The 19,189-nt window shown below is 41.7% G+C and overlaps 1 protein-coding gene across 4 annotated transcripts in view; it reads right to left on the reverse strand.

Annotated features, from left to right (window-relative positions):
- The window catches only part of LOC128666745 (zinc finger protein 615), a 195,172-nt gene that overhangs the window by 79,084 nt on the left and 96,899 nt on the right, over positions 1–19,189 (reverse strand). For 2 of the 4 annotated variants that reach the window (XM_053721506.1, XM_053721507.1), the window contains exon 9: positions 13,967–14,022. The exons of the other annotated variants lie outside the window; for them this stretch is intronic. In XM_053721506.1, coding sequence (XP_053577481.1) covers positions 13,982–14,022 — 41 coding nt within the window. In that variant the 3' untranslated portion in view covers positions 13,967–13,981. The remainder of the gene's footprint in view (positions 1–13,966; positions 14,023–19,189) is intronic. 4 annotated transcript variants of the gene reach the window in all.

Consider the following 19,189-nt stretch of genomic DNA (forward strand, 5'->3'; position numbering starts at 1 on the left):
TTACTATGAATCTGTGGTCAAGGGAGACTTAAGAGGGTCAAATGTTGACACTTTGATATCATGAAATTGTGCCACGTATGAAAGTGAGGAACTGTTTTGTATTTTTAGTTGTTGCATATAGGTCTTGATATCTGCAATCTAGGACAATTAAAGATCATATCATATCTGAAGAGTTGATAGGCTAAACTGAAAGGCTAATCTAGGCCCCGGTTCTGTCCCATACAAAACTAATTTCGATTGTGTAACCCTACATATAAAAAATCTGTATGGATTAAGTTGTATATAAAGGGCAGGCCGCAGATTAGGGAGGGTCCATTGCTATATTTTGACAGGGGCCTAGGGGTTCACCATAGTAAAGGCCTTTTTCTGTCTTGGATTAGGGACCACTGAATCAGTTAAACCTCTCCTTACATCCATCTAGGGGCTAATTAGGGTAGCTTGTTTTTGTATAGATGGAGAAATACATTACAAACCCCAAAAACAAATCTCCAGCTATGCCTCCGAGGAGGGATAAAAAACAAAAAAATCTTCAGGAGACTTCACAAGAAGTTTCTTTTAGAAGCCCAGACTTGAATATAGAAAAACAACTCACTACGAATCAGTTGGCAGATTTAATACTGCCTCAATTTGAGATAATCAAGGGCGAGATCGCAGAGATCTCGAGCGAAATTAAGCAATTTTCAAGTAGACTGGTAGAAGTAGAAAATCGAATTTCGAGTATTGAGGACAGACATTTCAAGCAGGAATCTACTATCGATACACACTCAGATGAGATAAACGCATTAAAGGCTAAGATTGAGGATCTAGAAGATAGGTCCAGGAGGAGTAATGTGCGAGTCATAGGATTACCAGAGTCCAGAGAATTTGAAGACCTCCTATTGTTCAGCTCCCAGACTTTACCTAAATTATTAGGTTTACAAGGCGCAGAAGGCGAACTCCAGGTAGAGAGAGCACATAGGGTGGGTTCGCCAAGACAGTTTAAAGATGGTAGTATGCGACCAAGAATGATCATGATAAAATACTTAAATTTTCAAGACAAAGTTAGAATTATGCAGAAATACAGACAGATCCAGACGCTCACTATAGACAACAAACAGATTTTGTTATTCCAGGATTACTCTATAGAAACCTCGACAAAAAGACGCGCAATGGCACCATTCTGCTCAGGCCTAATTAAGGCAGGGTTGAAGGCAACTATGAAGTACCCAGCAAAAATCACGGTACTGGGCATGGATGGTGTCATTGCCCTAAACACAATTGAGGAGGCTAAGGAGTTCTGTAGGGACAATAACATAGAGGTATAAGCAGTTTTCAAAGAATAGGGCAATCAATGGCCCTAGAGACCATATTGGTGACTTTATTAGGACTTAAGGGTAGGGGGGGGAGGGACTGGGTTCTCTGTCCTTTTTGGCTTTTCCCTTTTTTTTTTTTTTTTTTTTTTTTTTTCTCTGAATTGATTCATACTAAGGGTTCTTTATTCAGAATAAATGAGTAATTCACTAAACATAATCTCCTGGAATGTAGGGGGAATAACATCTCCAAGTAAACGTAAGAATGTTCTCAAGCTAGTAAAGAAACAACACCCAGATATTATTTTACTCCAAGAGCTACATCTTAAGAAAATAGAAATAGGAAAATTGAAAACTAACTGGATTGCTGAGATAATTGCTACACCATGTGAAAAACGTAAAAGAGGCGTAGCAATTATGTTGGGCAGGGACTTAGCATATACGATACTAAAGCAGGATTTAGACCCAGGGGGGAGATATATAATAGTACAACTGAAGATAGACCATAGGATCTGGACATTATGTAACATATATGCTCCGAACAGCTGGGACTTTCAGTTCTGGGAGAAATTGACAAAGGCTATAGTTCCATATATTGGACAGAATCTGATAGTAGCAGGAGATTTTAACAACACCATGTGCCCCGAGCTAGATAGGTTTAGAATTAAGAGCAGGGCGGCCAATTATAGGGAAGCTAAATATCTGCAGAGTTTTGCACGCAACCTAAAACTTCACGATGCCTGGCGAATCCAACATCCAGACACTCGGGAATTCACCTGTGAGTCAGGAGCCCATAAAAATTTCTCCCGAATTGATATGTTTCTGGTAGATGAGTATATTATGAGAAATAATATTGAGTCGCAGATTTCAGAAATTATCTTGTCAGATCATGCGATAATCGGCCTAAGAATTGTGTGGAGTACTCTCTCCAAAAAAACTGCGAACACTTTTCGTTTCCCTCATTATATGCATAGTAACGTTAAGTTTGTAAACTGGCTTCAGCAAAAATGGGGAGAATACTCCACACAAAACAGGGATTACATAAATAAAGTTGAGGTGTTCTGGGAAGCAGGGAAAGCGGTCATGCGCGGGGAAGTAAGAGCCTACATGATTAAAAGAAATAAAGAAAATAAAGCTAGAGAGATACAATTATCAAACCAACTTAAAAATAAATACACGAAGTATCGTAGAACGCCCAATAAAGAGAATTGGGATTCATATAAAACAGCAAGAACTGAAAGAGAATACTACTTAACAAAGATTGGGGCTCATCAAGAACTGAGGAACAGGGCGACATTTCAGGGTAGTCAGGGAATTTCGGCTAAACATCTGGCCAGGCTGGTTAAATTTAGAAGAAAATCTAATCAGATATTCTCAATTAGGTCTGAAGGGAAACTCTATAGCAATAAAGAAGATATCAGCAAGATTTTTCTTGAGTATTACCGTAATCTTTATGCAAGGGTAGAAGTGAATGAGAAGCAAAAAGAGCAATTCTGGCATGGGTTAGAAGTCCCTCAAATATCGCAAGAAGCCCTACAGTTAATTAATGCCCCTATAACTGAAACAGAAATATTAGAAGTAATAAAGAAGTCCAAACTCGGTAAAGCGGCAGGGCCGGACGGTCTTACCGCAGAGTTTTACAAAATCACGGCGCTTGAAATAGCAGGTACCCTTACTAAATTGTTCAATCAGTACTATTTGCAGAAGGACATGAAATCAATCTACTTTTCTGACTCTGTAGTTACCTTGATTCATAAGAAAGCGAAGGATCCAACTAATGTAGCGTCATATCGCCCGATTTCGCTACTTAACCAGGACTACAAAATACTAATGTCTCTTATTGCAGAAAGGTTAAAGAAATTTATTACAGAAATTATCCATCCTGACCAGGCAGGGTTCATCGCAGGAAGAAACGCAGTTAGGAACATGCGCAGAGTTCTCACTACAGTGGACTTTCTCCATCGTGCCGACCAGGACGCCGGAGAGAGAACTCAGGGAGAAGACGTAGCTCTACTCACCGTAGACGCCGAGAAGGCCTTTGATTCGATCATCTGGGACCATCTAACAAATTCACTGGAGAAGTTCGGTTTCTCCGGCGCCCTGGTCGACCTGATTGGGTTAATATACAAAAAACCAAGGTCTCAACTCCTCATTAACGGTGAATTACTACAAAGCATCACTCTAGGCAAGGGGACACGTCAGGGATGCCCACTCTCGCCATTATTATTTGACATCGCATTAGAACCTCTCGCCATATATCTTAGGAAGACTCTTCCACCAATACTGGTAGGCAATCAGAAAGTGTCGGTGACACTCTACGCAGATGATCTTTTGGTTTTTTTACAACATACAAAGCAATCCATACCTTGTTTTCTGCAGATATTAAACTCCTTCAGTTCCTTCTCGGGATATAAAATAAACATTAATAAATCAGAAATCCTCTGGATCAGGAAAAACAGAGATAGTTACTCTGACAGTTTTAGAGAAGTTCAGAGTATTAATTATCTTGGTATTAAGATTAGCAAGAACCCAGCATCCTGGTACCAGCTTAATTTCAAAGAACCATTTCAGAATCTGCAAAGTGATCTTGCAAAATGGAACTTATACTATCTATCTATTTCTGCTCGTATTAATGTCATTAAGACTATCATCTTTCCCAAATTCCTATTCCTGTTACAAAATTTACCCCTCTTATTATACAAAAAAGACATTGACAATTATAATAAGGCTTGTGCTTTCTTTATTTGGGGGAAAAAGACCTCACGTATCGCCTTTAATAAATTGTCTCAGGGAATTCGGTTTGGAGGTTTTTCATGCCCGAATATAAAATATTATAATATGGTCTCTGTGGCTAAATTTGGGGTAGACTGGCTCAGCAAATCAGACCATGTTACTTATTCGGATTATGAAACAGAATTAATCAAACCCTTTAACCTACAGGCAATACTTCACTGCCCATACAGAAAACTCCCAAGTAATATAACTAGATTGGTAACAATTACAAATGTAGTAATTGCTTGGCAGAAATACTGTAAAACATTGGGGATAGAGTTTCAGACGTCTAGACTTTTACCGATCACTGGCAACCCAGTCTTCCCACCAGGATATAGCAACAGTATATTTCAAATCTGGGAATCCAAAGCTCTGATATATCTATCCCAGCTCAAAGATCCTCTCACTGGGCATATCAGAACATTTGAGAATCTGGCGCAGATACACAGTTTACCACCCCAACATTTTTATGCATATCTTCAGGTACGTCACTTCATAAATGATTATGATAGCAGGTTCAGTATGCACTGGGCACAACTAAAGATGGAAGCAGGGATATCCTTATACAAAGCTGGTTTCAGAGCCTTATCGATTTGGTACCAGTACATAATGAATAAAGAAGGAGAGCTGCATATCAATCAATGCAAACAGAGATATGCACCTTTCTTTCCCGAACTTCAAGATGAGGATATAAATGGATAGTCTCGAGAGAGCAAGAGAAGCTACAAGCAGAACTAACCTAAGAGAATCACAAGCCAAGGTAATAAACAATTTCTACCTAACCCCAGCCAGAATTGCTAATTGGTCTCAATCACAGGTTCGGTGCCCCAAATGCCAGAAAGTAAACGCGGACTTGTTGCATTATTTCTGGTCTTGCCCAAAAACTTTGCAATATTGGAATAGAATCCAATTTTGGATTAACAGGAAAGTTAGAGTCAAGTTAGAATTCGAGGCGCAACATATATTCTTTCTGTATCCATCACAGAATATAGGAGATAGACTTTTCATAAATTTAGTAATTTTGATTGTAAGGAACCAGCTATGCAAAAGGTGGAAGCAAAAAGATGCTCCCTCAATTACTGAATTCATAAACGCCATGAGAAGTCAGATTTCGATAGAGATAATAGGACTAGACAAAGGAGCAGCTAAGCAGGTTCAGTTATTCTTTAAGAAATGGAAAAAGTATATTCAGGGAGAACCTGTAACAGTCCAACAGTATATTCTCTCGTCTTTTCAAGGTACTATACCTTTCTTGGAGTTAATCCTAGACGGATCATTACCGGCAAGCTGGGCACACCGTCATTAAGGTGGGGTTAGTAGACTGGTAAAACCAACCATGAACTCACCGGCAGGTTTTTTTTTTTTTTTTTTTTTTTTTCCTCTTCTTCCTTTTCTTTTCTCAGTCTTTCTTTCTCTCCCTCCCCCCCCCCCCCCTTTGTTTCACTGAGTGGTAAGAGTATTTTTATTCTATAATTTACGAAAGAAAATCCTGAGTACAGGGTAGAGTAGACAGGGAAGGATCTGCACAGTATGCAAATAAAGGCCACGCCAGATCCAAGATTTAGACAAGTTAGAGGAACTCAGGAGTTAAGACAAAGATCAGATCAAATAGAGACAAGGTATAGAGACCTTACATAGCTGTTCCGGTTTATTTATTCAATGGTCTCAAATATTATTATATAAAATCATAAAATTAGGTTTTTCAGATGTATTTTGGCATTCATTATATATATTTCTTTATTTTGTATTTTTTTGTCTGTCATATAGTTATTGCGACAATTATTGCTATGTTCTGAAACATGTATATGCCAGTTTTTTTTTTTTGCTGTCATGATGAAAAACCTTCAATAAAAAAATTATTATAAAAAAAAAAAAAAAAAAAAAAAAAAAAAAGGAAAATCAGATCACATTGTAAAGCCGAAAGCTCAGAAACTCTGCGAGCAGAAGAAATAGCAACCAAAAACTTTCCAAGATAATAACTTAATATCTATGGAATGCATGGGTTCAAATGGAACCCCTTGAAGAACTTTAAGAACTAAATTCAAACTCCACGAAGGAGCAATTGGTCTAAACACAGGCCTGATTCTAGTCAGAGCCTGACAAAAAGACCAAACATCTGGAACATCTGCCAGACGCTTGTGTAGCAAAATGGATAAAGCAACAATCTGTCCCTTTAATGAACTTGCCAACAACCCTTTCTCCAAACCTTCTTGGACAAAAGACAAAATTCTAGGAATCCTAACTACTTCATGAGTAGCTCTTGGATTCACACCAATAGAGATATTTTTTGCCATATCTTATGGTAAATCTTTCTAGTAACAGGCTTACGTGCCTGGATCAAGGTATCAATGACCGAATCAGAGAACCCTCGCTTAGATAAAATAAAGCGTTCAATCTCCAAGCAGTCAGTTGCAGAGAAACTAGTTTCGGATGATAGAAGTGTCCCTGAATGAGAAGGTCCAGCCTCAATGGAAGCTTCCACGGAGGTAGAGAGGACATGTCCACCAGATCGGCATACCAAGTCCTGCGAGGCCACGCAGGAGCGATGAGAATCACTGATGCCCTCTCCTGTTTGATCCGAGCAATCACCCGGGAAAGAAGAGCAAACAGCGGGAACACATAAGCTAGGTTGAACGACCAAGGCATCTATCAGTTCGGCCTGAGGATCCCTGGACCTGGATCTGTACCTTGGAAGCTTGGCATTCTGACGAGATGCCATCAGATCCAAATCTGGTCTGCCCCACCTGAGAATCAGGGTAGCAAAGACTTCCGGATGAAGTTCCCATTCCCCGGATGAAACGTCTGTCTGCTCAAAAAACAAAATTTATGCTTACCTGATAAATTTATTTCTCTTGTGGTGTATCCAGTCCACGGGTTCATCCATTACTTGTGGGATATTCTCCTTCCCAACAGGAAGCTGCAAGAGGACACCCACAGCAGAGCTGTCTATATAGCTCCTCCCCTAACTGCCACCCCCAGTCATTCGACCGAAGACAAGCAAGAAAAAAAAGGAGAAACTATAGGGTGCAGTGGTGACTGTAGTTTAAAAATAAAAAACACCTGCCTTAAAATGACAGGGCGGGCCGTGGACTGGATACACCACAAGAGAAATAAATTTATCAGGTAAGCATAAATTTTGTTTTCTCTTGTAAAGGTGTATCCAGTCCACGGGTTCATCCATTACTTGTGGGATACCAATACCAAAGCTTTAGGACACGGATGAAGGGAGGGACAAGGCAGGAACTTAAACGGAAGGCACCACTGCCTGTAAGACCTTTCTCCCAAAAATAGCCTCCTAAGAAGCAAAAGTATCAAATTTATAGAATTTAGAAAAGGTATGAAGCGAAGACCAAGTCGCCGCCTTACAAATCTGTTCAACAGAGGCCTCATGTTTAAAAGCCCATGTGGAAGCTACTGCTCTAGTAGAATGAGCTGTAATTCTATCAGGAGGCTGCTGGCCAGCAGTCTCATAAGCTAAGCGTATTATACTTCTTAGCCAAAAAGAAAGAGAAGTTGCCGAAGCCTTTTGGACTCTTCACTGTCCAGAGTAGACAACAAACAAAGCAGATGTTTGATGAAAATCCTTCGTAGCTTGTAAATAAAACTTTAAAGCACGAACCACATCAAGATTGTGTAATAGACGTTCCTTCTTTGAAGAAGGATTAGGACATAGTGAAGGAACAACAATCTCCTGATTGATATTCTTATTAGATACCACCTTAGGAAGAAACCCAGGTTTGGTACGTAACACTACCTTATCTGCATGGAAAATCAGATAAGGGGAATCACATTGTAAAGCAGATAACTCCGAAATTCTTCGAGCCGAGGAGATAGCTACTAAAAACAGAACTTTCCAAGATAAAAGCTTAATATCTATGGAATGCAAAGGTTCAAACGGAACCCCTTGAAGAACTTTAAGAACTAAATTTAAACTCCATGGCGGAGCAACAGGTTTAAACACAGGCTTGATTCTAACTAAAGCCTGACAAAACGCCTGAACATCTGGAACCTCAGCCAGACGCTTGTGCAAAAGGACAGAGCAGAAATCTGTCCCTTTAAGGAACTAGCTGACAATCCCTTCTCCAATCCTTCTTGGAGAAAAGATAATATCCTAGGAATCCTGACCTTACTCCATGAGTAACCCTTGGATTCACACCAATGAAGATATTTACACCATATCTTATGATAGATTTTCCTGGTGATAGGCTTTCGAGCTTGAATTAAGGTATCAATGACCGATTCGGAAAAACCACGCTTTGATAGAATCAAGCGTTCAATCTCCAAGCAGTCAGACATAGAGAATTTAGATTTGGATGTTTGAAGGGACCTTGAAGTAGAAGGTCCTGCCGTAGCGGCAGAGTCCATGGTGAAAAGGATGACATGTCCACCAGATCTGCATACCCAGTCCTGCGTGGCCACGCAGGGGCTATCAAGATCACCAAAGCTCTCTCCTGCTTGATCTTGGCACTCAGACGAGGGAGCAGAGGAAACAGTGGAAACACATAAGCCAGGCTGAAGGACCAGAGCGCTGCTAGAGCATCTATCAGCGCTGCCTTGGGATCCCTGGACCTAGACCCGTAACAAGGAAGCTTGGCGTTCTGACGAGACGCCATGAGATCCAGTTCTGGTTTGCCCCATAGTTGGATCAACTGGGCAATACCTCCGGATGGAGCTCCCACTCCCCTGGATGAAAATTCTGCCGACTTAGAAAATCCGCCTCCCAGTTCTCTACTCCTGGGATATGGATAGCTGAGAGATGGCAAGAGTGAACCTCTGCCCATAGAATTATCTTTGAAACCTCCAACATTGCCAGGGGGCTCCTTGTTCCCCCCTGATGGTTGATATAGGCTACAGTCGTGATGTTCTCCGACTGAAATCTGATGAACCTGACCACAGCTAGCTGAGGCCAAGCCTGAAGAGCATTGAATATTGCTCTTAGTTCCAGAATGTTTTCCGGAAGGAGGGTCTCCTCCCGAGTCCACGAACCCTGAGCCATCAGGGAATTCCAGACTGCACCCCAAACCAGAAGGCTGGCATCTGTCGTTACTATAGTCCATTCTGGCCTGCGGAAACTCATTCCTTGGACAGATGGACCCGAGATAGCCACCAGAGAAGAGAATCCCTGGTCTCTTGATCCAGATTTAGTAGAGGGGACAAATCTGTGTAATCCCCATTCCCCTGATTGAGCATGCAAAGTTGCAGTGATCTAGTGATCTGAGATGTAGGCGGGCAAACGGAACTATGTCCATTGCCGCTTCCATTAATCCGATTACCTCCATACACTGAGCCACTGACGGACGAGAAGTGGAATAAAGAGCACGGCAGGAAGTTAGAAGTTTTGACAACCTGACCTCTGTCAGATAAATCTTCATTTCTACTGAATCTATCAGAGTTCCTAGGAAGGAAACTCTTGTGAGAGGGGAGAGAGAACTCTTTCCTTCGTTCACCTTCCACCCGTGAGACCTCAGGAATGCCAGAACAATGTCCGTATGGGACCTGGCGATTTGAAAAGTCGACGCCTGTATCAGGATGTCGTCTAGGTAAGGGGCCACTGCTATACCCCGTGGCCTTAGAACCGCCAGAAGGTACCGTAGAACCTTCTTAAAGATTCTTGGTGCTGTGGCTAACCCGAAGGGAAGAGCCACAAACTGGTAATGCCTGTCTAGGAAGGCAAACCTGAGAAACTGATGATGATCCCTGTGTATCGGAATGTGTAGATAAGCATCCTTTAAATCCACGGTAGTCATATATTGACCCTCCTGGATCATAGGGAGGATGGTTCGAATAGTCTCCATCATGAAGGATGGGACCCCAAGAAATTTGTTTAGGATCTTGAGATCCAAGATTGGTCTGAAAGTGCCCTCTTTCTTGGGAACTATAAACAGATTTGAATAGAAGCCCTGCCCCTGTTCCTCCTTTGGAATTGGGTGGATCACTCCCATAACCAGTAGGTCTTGAACACAATGTAAGAATGCCTCTCTCTTTATCTGGTTTGCAGATAATTGTGAGAGATGAAATCTCCCCTTTGGAGAGGAAGCTTTGAAATCCACAAGATATCCCTGGGAAACAAACTCCAGAGTCCAGGGATCCTGGACGTCTCTTTCCCAAGCCTGGGCGAAGAGAGAAAGTCTGCCCCCCACTAGATCCAGTCCCGGATCGGGGGCTACTCCTTCATGCTGTCTTAGAGGCAGCAGCAGGCTTTTTTGGCCTGTTTCCCCTTGTTCCAAGCCTGATTAGGTCTCCAGACTGGCTTGGACTGGGCAAAATTTCCCTCTTGTTTAGTTGAAGAGGAAGATGAAGCTTCGCCACTCTTGAAGTTTCGAAAGGAACGAAAATTAGTCTGTTTGGTCCTTAACTTGTTGGACCTATCCTGGGAAAGGGCGTGACCTTTTCATCCAGTAATATCAGAAATGATCTCCTTCAGTCCAGGCCCAAATAGGGTCTGCCCTTTGAAGGGGATATTGAGAAGTTTAGACTTTGAAGTGACATCAGCTGACCAGGATTTAAGCCATAGCGCCCTACGCACCTGAATGGCAAAACCTGAATTTTTAGCCGTTAGCTTGGTTACATGAAAAATGTCGTCAGAAATAAATTAATTGGCTAACTTAAGAGCTTTAAGCCTGTCAAGGATATCATCCAACGGGGTCTCTACCTGTAGAGCCTCCTCCAGAGACTCGAACCAGGAAGACGCTGCAGCAGTGACTGGGGCAATGCATGCAAGAGGCTGGAGAATTAAACCTTGTTGTATAAAGATTTTCTTAAGGAAACCCTTTAATCTTTTATCCATAGGATCTAGGAAAGCCCAACTGTCCTCGACAGGAATAGTTGTACGCTTAGCTAGGGTAGAGACTGCTCCCTCCACCTTAGAGACCGTCTTGCCACAAGTCCCGTGTAGCGGCATCTATAGGAAACATCTTTTTAAAAGCAGGAGGGGGAGAGAACGGTACACCTGGTCTATCCCATTCCTTAGTAATAATTTCTGAAAACCTCTTAGGGATTGGAAAAACGTCAGTGTAAACAGGCACTGCAAAGTATTTGTACATTTTACACAATTTCTCTGGGACTACAATGGTGTCACAGTCATCCAAACCTCGCTAAAACCTCCCTGAGCAACACGCGGAGGTGTTCAAGCTTAAATTTAAATGCTGTCATTTCAGAGTCAAACTGAAGTAACGCCTTCCCTGAATCAGTGTAAGTCACCCACAGATAGAAGCTCTCCTGCTTCAACGTCTGCACATTGTGAGGGTATATCAGACATAGCTACTAAAGTCTCAGAGAGCTCTGTATTTGTTCTAGCCCCAGAGCTGTCTCGCTTTCCTTGTAACCCTGGCAGTTTGGACAATACCTCTGTGAGGGTATGATTCATAACTGCCGCCATGTCTTTGTAAGGTAAACGCATTGGACGCGCTAGATGTACTTGGCGTCCCTTGAGCTGGAGTTATAGGTTCTGACACGTGGGGAGAGCTAGATGGCATAACCTCCTTTTTGTCAGTCTCAGAAACCTCAGGTGATAAATCTTTAAAAGCCATAATATTGTCTTTATAACTTATAGAAAGGTCAGTGCATTTGGTACACATTCTAAGAGGGGGTTCCACAATGGCTTCTAAACAAAATGAACAAGGGGTTTCCTCTATGTCAGACATGTTTAACAGACTAGTAATGAGACCAGCAAGCTTGGAAAACACTTTAATAAATGTGAAAAAAGCAATAATATAAAAACGGTACTGTGCCTTTAAGAGAAAAAAAAAACAACTTCCACATAAACTGCAAAACAGTGATAAAAAGTAGTAAACTTTATGAAATTTTTACAGTGTATATAAGGGACTATAGCAGCATTGCACCCACTTGCAAATGGATGATTAACCCCTCAGGCCCAAAAACGAATTAGAAAAACGTTAAAACTGCTAACAAACAGTCAAACACACTGCCACAGCTCTGCTGTGGCTCCTACCTGCCCTTAAATATGATTTTTGCAGGAATAAAACCCTCTATAGAGGTCCTATAAGCCAGAGGACTCCTTCAGGGAAGCTGGATGTCTCAGACTGAAAATCAACTGCTCATTTAGAGCACGAAAATAGGCCCCTCCCACCATGCACTCAAAGTCAGAGGGCCTTAAAAAAGTACTCCTAGGAGTAATCTAACAAGCCATGTGGAAACTAGGCCCCAAATAAAGATTTATCACCCTCAGAGAAAAAACATTTTTATTTTTATAAATCATGCAAACGTTTTTACACTAAGTAATATAAGTATTAACATGAATATTATCCTTTTTTGCAAGCATGATCCCAGTTGTTAAATCACTGTATCAGGCTTACCTTAAATATACTAGGCACTGTCAGCATTTTCTAGACCTTATCCTCTCTCTAGAAAAAAATATACTGAACATACCTCAAAGAAGGCAATCTGCAGACCGTCCCCCCAACTGAAGTTTTCTTTCCATACTCTTCAGTTATGTGTGAGAACAGCAATGGACCTTAGTTACAAACCGCTAAGATCATCAAACCTCCAGGCAGAAGTCTTCTTCCAATTTCTGCCTGAGAGTAAAAACAGAACAACGCCGGTACCGTTTAAAAATAACAAACTTTTGATTGAAGGTAAAACTTACACTAAGTCACCACATCTCTCTTGATACTTCCTTTCTTGTCGAGAGCTGCAAGATAATGACTGGGGGTGGCAGTTAGGGGAGGAGCTATATAGACAGCTCTGCTGTGGGTGTCCTCTTGCAGCTTCCTGTTGGGAAGGAGAATATTCCACAAGTAATGGATGAACCCGTAGACTGGATACACCTTTACAAGAGAAAATCTGCTTCCCAGTTGTCCACTCCTTTGATGTAAATTGCTGACACATAACACGAGTGAGCCTCCGCCCACCTAATTATCTTGGATACTTCTGTCATCGCCAAGGAACTCCTTGTTCCTCCCTGATGATTGATGTAGGCCACAGTCTTGATGTTGTCCGACTGAAATCGGATGAACTTGGCCGAGGCCAATTGGGGCCAAGCTTGAAGCACATTGAATATTGCTCTCAACTCCAGAATATTTATGGGAAGTAGAGACTCTGCTTGAGTCCATACTCCCTGAGTATTCAGGGAATTCCAGACTGCCCCCCATACAAGTAGGCTGGCATCTGTTGTCCCTATCCCCCATGAAGGTCTGCAGAAGCACGTCCCTTGGGACAGATGATCCGGCGACAACCACCAAAGAAGAGAGTCTCTTTTTATTTTTCTTTAACTGACAAATTAATCAGTTTCATATATAGCAAAGGAGAAGCTCTAATACATACCTTCCCTCTTACACCATGTATTATGACTTGGTACAAATCCCCAAAATAAAGCATAGACTTAAAAATAAATAAAAGCTTTGTCACCCTTGCTGCAGCTCTGCTGCGGTTCCTACCTGAACCTGTGACCGGAACAAGCTATTACTACATACGCATCCGGAAAAGCAGGCAAGAGACTGTTGACGATCACACTATTACTAACTGACTGCGCTATGAAAACGCGCAAAGTCTAGCTTTGCCCTTCGTGGGCGTAACGTAACGCACTCTGTGAAATTAGACAAAATCCGCCATTAACCGGAGAAAAAAATACTCCTATGTACTCCGGAATAAATGTACAGCAATCTGTGAATCCTTGTGTCTCCAGCCTCATAACGTTAGCCCCCACACAAAACTCCCTAGCGCTTCAAGGTACACACGCCTTAGTGTCTAGCAAGTAAAAACACAAATACCTCAATTTCTAAATTTAGAGAACTTGGTACCTTATGACATTATGTATATATGTATACCAGCGCTTCAACTCTAGAATGTCTGGTTCTGTCACTGTTGTACTTACATATCAATCCCCAGCATAAGAAAAATACAGTCCATCTGATTCTGTTCCCCAGAAAAATAAGAACTGCACTTACCTTGATGCTGAGCCTTCACAGTGTCAAGAGGTGTCCTTTTATATCCTCCTGAGGTACTGTGAGACAGAAAAAGCCTTAGTTAAGATTTTCTAAGATTTTGTACATCAACGCAGCACAATCCTGGGAGGCACAGTGGAGACAAAAATCCACCAGCTCCCACAGCCTAAAAAGACTGCCTGAAGCTGCTCTGTAATAAAATAGTACACTCGGCACCATTTAAAAACAAAAAATTCTTGATTGAAGAATTTATACTAAACACCTCACTTTACCTCTTCCTCACTTTATATATATATGCAGCTCTGCTGTGGAGCTCTTTGCCACTTCCTGCTGACCAGGAGGCGATATCCTATAAGGATGAAATTCGTGGACTCGTCATATCTTGTAAAAGAAAAAGTATTAGAGATACTTCTTTCATAGCTAGGGGACTGTGAGTCCCACCCTGATGATTGACATATGCCACAGCTGTGATATTGTCTGTCTTGAAAGCAATTAAATTGTCTTCTCTTTAACAGGGGCCAAGCCTGAAGAGCCCTAAAAATTCCAAATATTTATTGGTAATCTCGCCTCTGGGGATCTCTGATAGCACAAGGGGTTCGGAAATCTCAAAACAGCTCCCCAACCTGAAAAGACTTGCATCTGTTGTGATCACAGTCCAGGTTGGATGAACCAAAGAGACCCCTAGAACCAAAGAGACCCACGATGGTGATCTAACAACAAATCAGAGATAGTTGAATATTGGGATTTAAGGATATTAATTGTGATATCCTAGAATAATCCCTGCACCATTGATTCAGCATACAAAGCTGGAGAGGTCTCATATGAAAACGAGCAAAGGGAATCGAGTCCGATGCTGCAGTCATGAGACCTAAAACTTCCATGCACATAGCTACTGAAGGAAATAATAGAGACTGAAGGTTGCGACAAGCTGAACCCAATTTAAATTGTCTATTATCTGTTAGAGCCAGAGACATGGACACAATCTATCTGGAAACCTAAAAAGATGACCCTTGTCTGAGGAATCAAGGAACTTTTTGGTAAATCGATCCTCCAACCATGTCTTTGAAGAAACAACAGAAGTTGATTCGTATGAGATTCTGCAGAACGTAAAGACTGAACAAGTACCAAGATATCATCCAAATAAAGAAACACAGAGTACCTTTGAAAAGATTCCTAGAGCTGTCGCTAGACCAGAATGGAAGAGCAACAAATTGGTAATGCTTGTCTAAAAAAAGAGAATCTCAGAAACTGATAATCTGGATGAAACATAATATGAAGATATGCATCCTGTAAGTCTATTGTAGGCATATAATACCCTTGCTGAACAAAAGGCAGAATAGACCTTATAGTCACCATTCTGAAAGATGGTACTCTTATATGTCAATTCAAATTTTTTATTTCCAAAACTGGTCTGAATGAATTTTCTTTCTTTGGGACAATGAATAGTTTTGAATAAAACCCCAGACCCCGTTCCTGAAACGGAACTGGCATGATCACGCCAGATTACTCCAGGTCTGAAACACACTTCAGGAAAGTCTGAGCTTTTACTGAGATTGCTGGAATGTGTGAGAGAAAAAACTTCTCACAGGCGGTCTTACTCTGAATACTATTCTGTACCCCTGAGAAACAATATTCTGAATCTAAGGACTTTGGACTGAATTGATTCAAACAACTTAGAAAAATCTTAATCTGCCCCCTACCAGCTGAGCTAGAATAAGGGTCGCACCTTCATGCGGACTTGAGGGCTGGCTTTGATCTCCTAAATGGCTCAAATTTATTCCAATTTAACGAAGGCTTCAAATTGGGAACATATTCCTTGGGGAAGAGTTAGGTTTCAGTTCCTAATTAAGAACGAAAACGGTTAGAAGCTTAAAATTCACCCTTAGAACTTAATCCTGAGGCAAAAAAACTCCCTTCCCCACAGTAACAGTTGAAAGTATTGAATCCAACTGTGATAATTTATTACCTTGGAAGGAAAAAAATAGAAATCTGGATTTAGAAATCATATCAGCATTCCAAGATTTAAGCCACAAAGCTCTTCTAGCTAAAATAGCTAAAGACATAGATTAAACATACATTTTGATAATATCAAAAAATGGCATCATAAATGAAAATATTAGCATGTTGAATCAAGTTAACAATGCTAGACAAATCATGATCCGATACTTGTTGCGCTAAAGTTTCCAACCAAAAAGTTAAAGCAGCTGCAACATCAGCCAAATAAATTGCAGGCCTAAGAAAAGGACCTGAAAATAAATTAACTTTCCTTATATAAGATACAAGTTTCCTATCTGAAGGATCTTTAAAATAAAAGTAAATTTATGCTTACCTGATAAATTAATTTCTTCTATGGTACGACGAGTTCACGGATTCATCCTTTACTTGTGGGATATTATCCTCCTGCTAACAGGAAGTGGCAAAGAGCACCACAGCAGAGCTATCTATATAGCTCCTCCCTTAGCTCCACCCCCCAGTCATTCGACCGAAGGTACAGGAAGAAAAAGGAGAAACTAAAAGATGCAGAGGTGACTGAAGTTTAAAATCAAAAAATATTATCTGTCTTAAAATGACAGGGCGGTCCGTGGACTCGTCGTACCATAGAAGAAATTAATTTATCAGGTAAGCATAAATTTACTTTTCTTCTATAAGGTACGAGTCCACGGATTCATCCTTTACTTGTGGGATACAATACCAAAGCTACAGGACACGGATGAATGGGAGGGACAAGACAGATGGTTAAACAGAAGGAACCACTGCTTGAAGAACTTTTCTCCCAAAAATAGCCTCCGAAGAAGCAAAAGTATCAAATTTGGAAAATTTGGAAAAGGTATGAAGCGAAGACCAAGTCGCAGCCTAACAAATCTGTTCAACAGAAGCATCATTTTTAAAAGCCCATGTGGAAGCCACCATTCTAGTAGAGTGAGCTGTAATCCTTTCAGGAGGCTGCTGTCCAGCAGTCTCGTATGCCAAACAGATGATGCTTTTCAGCCAAAAAGAAAGAGGTAGCCGTAGCTTTTTGACCTCTACGTTTTCCAGAATAGACAACAAACAAAGAAGATGTTTGACGGAAATCCTTAGTTGCTTGTAAGTAAAACTTCAAAGCACGAACCACGTCCGAGTTGTGCAACAAACGCTCCTTCTTAGAGGAAGGATTAGGACAACGGAAGGAACAACAATTTCCTGATTGATATTCCTATTAGTAACAACCTGAGGAAGGAATCCCGGTTTGGTACGCAAAACCACCTTATCAGCATGGAAAACAAGATAAGGCGAGTCGCATTGCAATGCAGATAGTTCAGAAACTCTTCTAGCCGAAGAGATAGCAACTAAAAACAGAACTTTCCAAGATAGAAGCTTAATATCTATGGAATGCATAGGTTCAAACGGAACCCCTTGAAGAACTTTAAGAACTAAATTCAAACTCCATGGCGGAGCAACAGGTTTAAACACAGGCTTGATTCTAACTAAAGCCTGACAGAACGACTGAACGTCTAGAACATCCGCCAGACGCTTGTGTAGTAGAATTGATAAAGCAGATATCTGTCCCTTTAAGGAACTAGCTGATAGCCCCTTCTCCAATCCTTCTTGGAGAAAAGACAAAATCCTAGGAATCCTGATCTTACTCCATGAGTAGCCTTTGGATTCGCACCAATAAAGATATTTACGCCATATCTTATGATAAATTTTCCTAGTGACTGGCTTTCGAGCCTGAATCAAGGTATCTATGACCGACTCTGAAAAACCCCGCTTGGATAAAATCATGCGTTCAATCTCCAAGCAGTCAGCCGCAGAGAAACTAGATTTGGATGCTGGAACGGACCTTGAATCTGAAGGTCCTGTCTCAGTGGCAGAGTCCATGGTGGAAGAGATGACATGTCCACCAGGTCTGCATACCAAGTCCTGCGTGGCCATGCAGGTGCTATCAAAATCACCGAAGCTCTCTCCTGTTTGATTCTGGCAATCAAACGAGCAAGGAGAGCAAATGGTGGAAACATATAAGCCAGGTTGAACAACCAGGGTACTGTTAGAGCATCTATCAGTACTGCCTGAGGATCCCTTGACCTGGACCCGTAACAAGGAAGTTTGGCGTTCTGACAAGACGCCATCAGATCCAATTCTGGTGTGCCCCATTGCTGAATCAATTGTGCAAACACCTCCGGATGGAGTTCCCACTCCCCCAGATGAAAAGTCTGACGACATAGAAAATCTGCTTCCCAGTTCTCCACTCCTGGGATATAGATTGCTGATAGATGGCAAGAGTGAGTCTCTGCCCATCGAATTATTTTGGAAACCTCTATCATCACTAGAGAACTCTTTGTTCCCCCCTGATGATTGATATATGCTGAAATCATGATATTGTCCGACTGGAATCTTATGAATCTGGCCGAAGCCAGCTGAGGCCACGCCTGAAGCGCGTTGAATATCGCTCTCAGCTCTAGAATATTTATCGGGAGGAGAGCCTCCTCCTGAGTCCACAAACCCTGTGCTTTCAGGGAATTCCAGACTGCACCCCAGCCTAATAGGCTGGCGTCCGTCGTCCCTATGACCCACGCTGGCCTGCGGAAACATATTCCCTGGGACAGATGATCCTGCGACAACCATCAAAAAAGAGAGTCTCTGGTCTCTTGATCCAGATTTATCTGAGGAGATAAATCTGCATAATCCCCATTCCACTGTTTGAGCATGCATAGTTGCAGTGGTCTGAGATGCAAGTGAGCATACGGAACTATGTCCATTGCCGCTACCATTAGTCCGATTACCTCCATACACTGAGCCACAGACGGCCGAGGAATGGAATGAAGAGCTCGGCAGGTGGTTAGAGCTTTGATTTCCTGACCTCCGTCAGAAAAATTTTCATGTCCACCGAATCTATCAGAGTTCCCAGGAATGGAACTCTTGTGAGAGGAATAAGTGAACTCTTTTTTACGTTCACCTTCCACCCGTGAGATCTTAGAAAAGCCAACACGATGTCCATGTGAGACTCGGCTAGTTGGTAAGTCCACGCCTGAATTAAGATATCGTCCAGATAAGGCGCCACTGCTATGTCCCACGGCCTTAGAACCGCCACAAGGGACCCTAGCACCTTTGTGAAAATTCTGGGAGCTGTGGCCAACCCGAAGGGAAGAGCCACAAACTGGTAATGCTTGTCCAGAAAGGCAAACCTGAGGAACTGGTGATGATCTTTGTGGATAGGGATATGTAGATACGCATCCTTTAAGTCCACGG

Source organism: Bombina bombina, chromosome 7, assembly GCF_027579735.1.
Source record: "Bombina bombina isolate aBomBom1 chromosome 7, aBomBom1.pri, whole genome shotgun sequence".
Classification (NCBI taxonomy): Eukaryota; Metazoa; Chordata; class Amphibia; order Anura; family Bombinatoridae; genus Bombina; species Bombina bombina.